This window comes from Dendropsophus ebraccatus, chromosome 4, assembly GCF_027789765.1.
Source record: "Dendropsophus ebraccatus isolate aDenEbr1 chromosome 4, aDenEbr1.pat, whole genome shotgun sequence".
NCBI lineage: Eukaryota > Metazoa > Chordata > Amphibia > Anura > Hylidae > Dendropsophus > Dendropsophus ebraccatus.
In genome coordinates, this window is record NC_091457.1 from 2,508,071 (window position 1) to 2,518,804 (window position 10,734).

Below are 10,734 nucleotides of genomic sequence, written 5' to 3' on the forward strand. Positions count from 1 at the left end.
AGAACAATTCTACGTCTCAATAATCCGACACGCGCCTCCGCGGTATTTTATTTCTCTTTAATTCTCCTTGGTAAATTGCGCTGCCAATTCTGTCGCCGCGTCTTCCTTTCAAACCTCCGGCGATTTGCATATTCAGATTAAATTAGTCCTTTTTAATGCAAAGTGTTTACACCTGTTATCAAACTGAGCACAATGACAGCGCCGAGTTGGTAAAACAAATTGTCTTCTGGTGAAATAAGACGTTTGGCGAGATGGCGTCCGATCGGTGCAGGAACAGTGATGACCGGGCGGGAGGTCTGTAACATCTGTTCCAAAGCTTTTAGGATAATGAGCTCATTCTGATGATAATCTCCTCCGTATTATGACTCCACCTCCTGCGCTGATCTCCTCTGTAACACACTTCACCTTAGGGCCAGTTCACACAGTAAAACTGACAGAATTCAGCTGTAGAACTCTCCGCCAGCCTCTGTGTCATACTGGCTGTCTATGGGACGGCTCACGCCTCCTCTCTCCGCGCAGAATAATTGTCATGTCTATTCTTCCAGGTGGAGAGAGGAGGCACGCGAGCCGTCTCATAGACAGCCAGTATGACACGGAGGCTGAAGGGATTCCACGGCAGAGAGTTCCATAGCGGAATTCTGACAGTTTTACTCCCTGTGAACGTACCTTTCTGTGGTCTGGAGGTGATGTTATTTCACAGGGAGCTTAGTGTCCTACTGCACCATGTCCCCTGCTGACCCGCTGCTGCACCATGTCCCCTGCTGACCCGCTGCTGCACCACATCCCATGCTGTCCCTCTGCTGCACCACGTCCCCTGCTGACCCGCTGCTGCACCACGTCCCCTGCTGACCCGCTGCTGCACCATGTCCCATGCTGTCCCTCTGCTGCACCACGTCCCCTGCTGACCCGCTGCTGCACCACGTCCCCTGCTGACCCGCTGCTGCACCATGTCCCATGCTGTCCCTCTGCTGCACCACGTCCACTGCTGACCCGCTGCTGCACCACGTCCACTGCTGACCCGCTGCTGCACCACGACCCCTGCTGACCCGCTGCTGCACCACGTCCCATGCTGTCCCTCTGCTGCACCACGTCCACTGCTGACCCGCTGCTGCACCACGTCCCCTGCTGACCCGCTGCTGCACCACGTCCCCTGCTGACCCGCTGCTGCACCACGTCCCCTGCTGACCCGCTGCTGCACCACGTCCCCTGCTGACCCGCTGCTGCACCATGTCCCCTGCTGACCCGCTGCTGCACCACGTCCCCTGCTGACCCGCTGCTGCACCACGTCCCATGCTGTCCCTCTGCTGCACCACATCCCCTGCTGACCCGCTGCTGCACCACGTCCACTGCTGACCCGCGTCCCCTGCTGACCCACTGCTATGCCGCTGCTGCACCATGTCCTCTGCTGACCCGCTGCTGCACCACGTCCACTGCTGACCCGCTGCTGCACCATGTCCTCTGCTGACCCGCTGCTGCACCATGTCCACTGCTGACCCGCTGCTGCACCACGTCCACTGCTGACCCGCTGCTGCACCACGTCCCCTGCTGTCCCTCTGCTGCACCACGTCCCATGCTGACCCTCTGCTGCACCACGTCCCCTGCTGTCCCTCTGCTGCACCACGTCCCCTGCTGACCCGCTGCTGCACCACGTCCCCTGCTGTCCCTCTGCTGCACCACGTCCCCTGCTGACCCGCGTCCCCTGCTGACCCACTGCTATGCCGCTGCTGCACCATGTCCTCTGCTGACCCGCTGCTGCACCACGTCCCCTGCTGTCCCTCTGCTGCACCACGTCCCCTGCTGACCCGCGTCCCCTGCTGACCCACTGCTATGCCGCTGCTGCACCATGTCCTCTGCTGACCCGCTGCTGCACCATGTTCACTGCTATCCTGCTGCTGCACCATGTTTACTGCTGCTGCACCATGTCCCCTGCTGTCCCACTGCAGCACGATGTTCTTTTCTGTCCTGCTTCATCACATCCCCTACTGGTCTGCTGCACCAAGTCCCCTGCTGTTCTGCTGCTGCACAACATCCCCTGCTTTCCTGCTGCTGCACCATATCCCCTATTGGTCTGCTGCAATACGCACCTGCTGTATTGCTGCTGCACCATCCCCTGCTGCTCTGCTGCACCATATCCCCTGCGGCACCCCATCCCCTACTGGTCTGCTGCACCAAGTCCTCTACTGTCCTGCTGTACCACTGCTACTGCTGTTCTGCTGCACCCCCGCCCCTGCTGTCCTTCTGCTCACTTTGCTGTCTTGCTGCACCACGTCCCCTAATGTCCTGCTGCACCATGTCCCCTGCTGTCCTGATGCTCACTTACAGACTCTGCTTTGCTCTCCTGCTGCTCATCCTGCTGCTCTGCCCTTGCCTCAGCTCTGCCATTCTGCCCCTCACTCAGCTCTGCCGCTCTTCCTCTCGCTCGGCTCTGCCGCTCTTCCCCTTGCTCGGCTCTGCCGCTCTTCCCCTTGCTCGGCTCTGCCGCTCTTCCCCTCGCTCGGCTCTGCCGCTCTTCCCCTCACTCGGCTCTGCCGCTCTTCTGGATCTGGATGAGGAATCAGCATCTTTATTATACAAGAAAGGAGACAATAAGCAGAGGCGGCCGGTATATAATAATAATCCCATCACAGGTCAGGATAGAGGTCACGGCCTCCACATCTGTAAGCCTCCTATACATGGATGTGGAGATTCCCATATAGACATTATAGGTTATATCATATACAGTATATACATCACATATACATTATATACAGTATATACATCACATATACATTATATACAGTATATACATCACATATACATTATATACAGTATATACTGTGTATATCTATATCATAAAAATGAAAGTCTGTCTGTCTGTCCTCTATAGACTTCCAAACGCCTGAACCATTTGACCCCAAATTTGGCCCACAGATACATTGGGTGCCCGGGAAGGTTATTGCGAAGGTCCCGTCCCCGCCAGATGTACAGGAGGGGAGGGGGAGGGGAAAGATCGGCGCCCCATAGAGATGAATGGGAAAATCTCCTCACTGCAAACACAGGTGATATAATTATCTGCATGTCTCCAGCAGTAATGGCAGTTGGAAGCCTTAGCAACCAATAGGATTACTGCTTTCATTTTCACAGGGAGTTGGGGTTGCTAGGGCAGCTGCCTCACAACATCCACAGTAATAACTGGTAGACCCCCTACTCCAACAATACAGTACATGTATACAGGACCCCCTACTCCATCTATACAGTACATGTATACAGGACACCCTACTTCATCTATACAGTATATGTATACAGGACCTCCTACTCCATCTATACAGTACATGTATACAGGACCTCCTACTCCATCTATACAGTACATGTATACAGGACCCCCTACTCCATCTATACAGTACATGTATACAGGGCCTCCTACTCCATCTATACAGTATATGTATACAGGACCTTCTACTCCATCTATACAGTACATGTATACAGGACCCCCTACTCCATCTATACAGTACATGTATACAGGACCTCCTACTCCATCTATACAGTACATGTATACAGGACCCCCTACTCCATCTATACAGTACATGTATACAGGACTTCCTACTCCATCTATACAGTACATGTATACAGGGCCCCCTACTCCACCTATACAGTACATGTATACAGGACCGACCCCCTACTCCATCTATACAATACATGTATACAGGACCCCCTACTCCATCTATACAGTACATGTATACAGGACCCCTACACCATCTATACAGTACATGTATACAGGACCCCCTACTCCATCTATAAAGTACATGTATACAGGACCTCCTACTCCATCTATACAGTATATGTATACAGGACCCCCTACTCCATCTATACAGGTATACAGGGCCCCCTACTCCATCTATACAGTACATGTATACAGGGCCCCCTACTCCATCTATACAGTACATGTATACAGGACCCCCTACTTCATCTATAAAGTACATGTATACAGGACCCCCTACTCATCTATACAGTACATGTATACAGGACCCCCTACTCCATCTATACAGTACATGTATACAGGACCCCCTACTCCATCTATAGAGTACATGTATACAGGACCCCCTACTCTATCTATACAGTACATGTATACAGGGTCCCCTACTCCATCTATACAGTACATGTATACAGGGCCTCCTACTCCATCTATACAGGACATGTTTACAGGACCTCCTACTCCATCTGTACAGTACATGTATACAGGACCCCCTACTCCATCTATACAGTACATGTATACAGGACTTCCTACTCCATCTATACAGTACATGTATACAGGGCCGCCTACTCCACCTATACAGTACATGTATACAGGACCGACCCCTACTCCATCTATACAATACATGTATACAGGACCCCCTACTCCATCTATACAGTACATGTATACAGGACCCCTACACCATCTATACAGTACATGTATACAGGACCCCCTACTCCATCTATAAAGTACATGTATACAGGACCTCCTACTCCATCTATACAGTATATGTATACAGGACCCCCTACTCCATCTATACAGGTATACAGGGCCCCCTACTCCATCTATACAGTACATGTATACAGGGCCCCCTACTCCATCTATACAGTACATGTATACAGGACCCCCTACTTCATCTATAAAGTACATGTATACAGGACCCCCTACTCCATCTATACAGTACATGTATACAGGACCCCCTACTCCATCTATACAGTACATGTATACAGGACCCCCTACTCCATCTATAGAGTACATGTATACAGGACCCCCTACTCTATCTATACAGTACATGTATACAGGGTCCCCTACTCCATCTATACAGTACATGTATACAGGGCCTCCTACTCCATCTATACAGGACATGTTTACAGGACCTCCTACTCCATCTGTACAGTACATGTATACAGGACCCCCTACTCCATCTATAGAGTACATGTATACAGTACCCCCTACTCCATCTATAGAGTACATGTATACAGGACCCCCTACTCCATCTATACAGTACATGTATACAGGACCTCCTACTCCATCTATACAGTACATGTATACAGGACCCCCTACTCCATCTATACAGTACATGTATACAGGACCCCCTACTCCATCTATACAGTACATGCATACAGGACCGACCCTCTACTCCATCTATACAATACATGTATACAGGACCCCCTACTCCATCTATACAGTACATGTATACAGGGCCCCTATACCATCTATACAGTACATGTATACAGGACCCCCTACTCCATCTATACAGTACATGTATACAGGACCTCCTACTCCATCTATACAGTATATGTATACAGGACCCCCTACTCCATCCATACAGTACATGTATACAGGACCTCCTACTCCATCTATACAGTATATGTATACAGGACCCCCTATTCCATCTATACAGTACATGTATACAGGGCCCCCTACTTCATCTATACAGTACATGTATACAGGACCCCCTATTCCTCTATACAGTACATGTATACAGGACCCCCTACTCCATCTATACAGTACATGTATACAGGACCCCCTACTCCATCTATACAGTACATGTATACAGGACCCCCTACTCCATCTATACAGTACATGTATACAGGACCCCCTACTCCATCTATACAGTACATGTATACAGGACCCCCTACTCCATCTATACAGTACATGTATACAGGACCTCCTACTCCATCTATACAGTATATGTATACAGGACCCCTACTCCATCTATACAGGTATACAGGGCCCCTACTCCATCTATACAGTACATGTATACAGGACCCCCTACTCCATCTATACAGTACATGTATACAGGGCCCCCTACTCCATCTATACAGTACATGTATACAGGACCCCCTACTCCATCTATACAGTACATGTATACAGGGCCCCCTACTCCATCTATACAGTACATGTATACAGGGCCTCCTACTCCATCTATACAGGACATGTATACAGGACCTCCTACTCCATCTATAAAGTACATGTATACAGGACCCCCTACTCCATCTGTAGAGTACATGTATACAGGACCCCCTACTCCATCTATACAGTACATGTATACAGGGCCCCCTACTCCATCTATACAGTACATGTATATAGGACCCCTTACTCCATCTATACAGGTATACAGGGCCCCCTACTCCATCTATGCAGTACATGTATACAGAACCCCCTACTTTATCTATACAGTACATGTATACAGGACCCCTTACTTCATCTATACATGTATACAGGGCCCCCTACTCCATCTATACAGTACAGGTATATACAGGACCCCCTACTCCAACTATACAGTACAGGTATACAGGACCCCCTACTCCATCTATACAGCACATGTATACAGGACCCCCTACTCCATCTATACAGTACATGTATATACAGGACCCCCTACTCCATCTATACAGTACATGTATATACAGGACCCCCTACTCCATCTATACAGTACATGTATATACAGGACCCCCTACTCCATCTATACAGTACATGTATATACAGGACCCCCTACTCCATCTATACAGTACATGTATATACAGGACCCCCTACTCCATCTATACAGTACATGTATATACAGGACCCCCTACTCCATCTATACAGTACATGTATATACAGGACCCCCTACTCCATCTATACAGTACATGTATATACAGGACCCCCTACTCCATCTATACAGTACATGTATACAGGACCCCCTACTCCATCTATACAGGACATGTATACAGGACCCCCTACTCCATCTATACAGTACATGAACTATATACTTCAGGTATACAAGACCTCCATTGACTCTATACTACAGGTATACAGGACCTCCACCAGCTCTATACTACAGGTATACAGGACCCTCTATACACACTGACACTTTATACCCGGGCCTGTGCAACATGCCAGAGATGGAAATCCACAAACAAGATGGCGACGGTCACCTGACCAGCTAAACATATCATGTGATGCCCATTGACCAACATACCTGGAAGAGTCCACAACAAACATGTGGTATGATATGCTTAGCCGGTCAGGTGACCGTCGCCATCTTGTTTGTGGATTTCCATCTTTGGCATGTTGCACAGGCCCGGGTGTGTTCCATTATCCCATTATTTCTCACATATATATATATATATATATATATATATATATATATATATACACTGAGGCCATTAACCTCTGAGGAAGTTCCCATTGAGGGAGGAAAGGCATGGGGAGCAGTGGACCCCGACATGGACCTCCTAAAAATTTGCTGATAATTTGGGTATACCTGTCCTTGGTTGTGTTGTACGTCTTATGATAGTTTTTCTACCTCATCCTCATTGTTACAGTCATGCGGCAGAGTTATCACATCAGATTCATTGGTATTGGTATATGCTGTGATATATGTTGGTATATGGTATCGGTATATGCTGTGATATATGTTGGTATATGGTATCGGTACATGCTGTGATATATGTTGGTATATGTTATTGGTATATGCTGTGATATATGTTGGTGCATGGTATTGGTACATGCTGTGATATATGTTGGTATATGTTATTGGTATATGCTGTGATATATGTTGGTATATGGTATTGGTATATGTTGTGATATATGTTGGTATATGATGGTATATGCTGTGATATATGTTGGTATATGTTATTGGTATATGCTGTGATATATGTTGGTATATGGTATCGGTATATGCTGTGATATATGATGGTATAAGATGGTATATACTGTGATATATGTTGGTGTATGGTATTGGTATATGCTGTGATATATGTTGGTATATGGTATTGGTATATGCTGTGATATATGTTGGTATATGGTATTGGTATATGATGGTATATGCTGTGATATATGTTGGTATATGTTATTGGTATATGCTGTGATATATGTTGGTATATGATGGTATATGCTGTGATATATGTTGGTATATGGTATCGGTATATGCTGTGATATATGTTGGTATATGGTATCGGTATATGCTGTGATATATGTTGGTATATGATGGTATATGCTGTGATATATGTTGGTGTATGGTATTGGTATATGCTGTGATATATGTTGGTATATGGTATCGGTATATGCTGTGATATATGTTGGTATATGGTATCGGTATATGCTGTGATATATGTTGGTATATGGTATTGGTATATGCTGTGATATATGTTGGTATATGGTATTGGTATATGCTGTGATATATGTTGGTATATGGTATCGGTATATGCTGTGATATATGTTGGTATATGTTATTGGTATATGCTGTGATATATGTTGGTGTATGGTATCGGTATATGCTGTGATATATATTGGTATATGATGGTATATGCTGAGATATATGTTGGTGTATGGTATTGGTATATGCTGTGATGTATGTTGGTATATGGTATTGGTATATGCTGTGATATATGTTGGTATATGTTATTGGTATATGCTGTGATATATGTTGGTGTATGGTATCGGTATATGCTGTGATATATGTTGGTATATGCTGAGATATATGTTGGTATATGCTGTGATATATGTTGGTATTTGGTATTGGTATATGCTGTGATGTATGTTGGTGTATGGTATTGGTATATGCTGTGATGTATGTTGGTGTATGGTATTGGTATATGCTGTGATATATGTTGTGATATATGTTTGTAAATGATAGTATATACTGTGATATATGTTGGTATATGGTATTGGTATATGCTGTGATATATGTTGGTATATGATGGTATATGCTGTGATATATGTTGGTATATGTTATTGGTATATGCTGTGATATAAGTTGGTATAAGTTATTGGTATATGCTGTGATATATGTTGGTATATGGTATCGGTATATGCTGTAATATATGTTGGTATATGCTGTGATATATGTTGGTATATGATGGTATATGCTGTGATATATGTTGGTGTATGGTATTGGTATATGCTGTGATATATGTTGGTATATGGTATCGGTATATGCTGTGATATATGTTGGTATAAGGTATTGGTATATGCTGTGATACATGTTGGTATAAGGTATTGGTATATGCTGTGATATATGCTGGTAAATGATGGTATATACTGTGATGTATGTTGGTATATGGTGTTGGTATATGCTGTGATATATGTTGGTATATGGTATCGGTATATGCTGTAATATATGTTGGTATATACTGTGATATATGTTGGTATATGACGGTATATGCTGTGATATATGTTGGTGTATGGTATTGGTATATGCTGTGATATATGTTGGTATAAGGTATTGGTATATGCTGTGATATATGTTGGTATATGGTGTTGGTATATGCTGTGATATATGCTGGTAAATGATGGTATATACTGTGATGTATGTTGGTATATGGTGTTGGTATATGCTGTGATGTATGTTGGTATATGATGGTATATGCTGTGATATATGTTGGTATATGGTATCGGTACATGCTGTGACATATGTTGGTATATGTTATTGGTATATGCTGTGATATATGTTGGTATATGTTATTGGTATATGCTGTGATATATGTTGGTATATGTTATTGGTATATGCTGTGATATATGTTGGTATATGTTATTGGTATATGCTGTGATATATGCTGTGATATATGTTGGTAAATGATGGTATATACTGTGATGTATGTTGGTATATGGTACATTGTTACAGTAGTGCGGCACAGTTATCACATCAGATACATTGGTTAGATATGGTCCCCACCATCTTTGATTGTCTTAGTGTCCTGGGGGCTTCTCCCTATATGTAGTCGGACCCCTTGATGTATTTTGTGTTTTTTTATTTTAAAGATGTTTTAACTGTTTATGTCCCAGTGTAATGATTGTTACTTATGTGTATGTGAAATAAAGATACAGATTTTCTTCTTTATGTGTTTGGTGCCAGTGAGGATATATGACCGGCCTTCCCTGTTGGTATATGTGATGTATATATGACCGGCCTTCCCTGTTGGTATATGTGGTGTATATATGACCGGCCTTCCCTGTTGGTATATGGGATGGATATATGACCGGCCTACCCTGTTGGTATATGGGATGTATATATGACCCGCCTTCCCTGTTGGTATATGTGATGTATATATGACCGGCCTTCCCTGTTGGTATATGTGATGTATATATGACCGGCCTTCCCTATTGGTATATGTGATGTATATATGACCGGCCTTCCCTGTTGGTATATGTGATGTATATATGACGGGCCTTCCCTGTTAGTTTGGTTGGTATATGTGATGTATATATGACCGGCCTTCCCTGTTTGTATATGTGATGTATATATGACCGGCCTTCCCTGTTGGTATGTGATGTATATATGACCGGCCTTCCCTGTTGGTATATGTGATGTATATATGACCGGCCTTCCCTGTTGGTATATGTGATGTATATATGACCGGCCTTCCCTGTTGGTATATGTGATGTATATATGACCGGCCTTCCCTGTTGGTATATGTGATGTATATATGACCGGCCTTCCCAGTTGGTATATGTGATGTATATATGACCGGCCTTCCCTGTTGGTTTGGTTGGTATATGGGATGTATATATGACCGGCCTTCCCTATTGGTATATGTGATGTATATATGACCGGCCTTCCCTGTTGGTATATGGGATGGATATATGACCGGCCTTCCCTGTTGGTATATGTGATGTATATATGACCGGCCTTCCCTGTTGGTATATGTGATGTATATATGATCGGCCATCCCTGTTGGTATATGTGATGTATATATGACCGGCCTTCCCTGTTGGTTTGGTTGGTATATGTGATGTATATATGATCGGCCTTCCCTGTTGGT

General features: G+C 44.8%; 1 protein-coding gene across 1 annotated transcript; it reads right to left on the reverse strand.

Annotated features, from left to right (window-relative positions):
* Nucleotides 1-713: 713 nt before the first annotated feature.
* LOC138789156 (PE-PGRS family protein PE_PGRS47-like) lies at nt 714-1,901 on the reverse strand. Its single transcript, XM_069967760.1, has one exon. It carries the CDS (start codon nt 1,899-1,901, stop codon nt 714-716), a length of 1,188 nt encoding a protein of 395 aa, XP_069823861.1.
* Between the last annotated feature and the right edge of the window lie 8,833 nt (nt 1,902-10,734).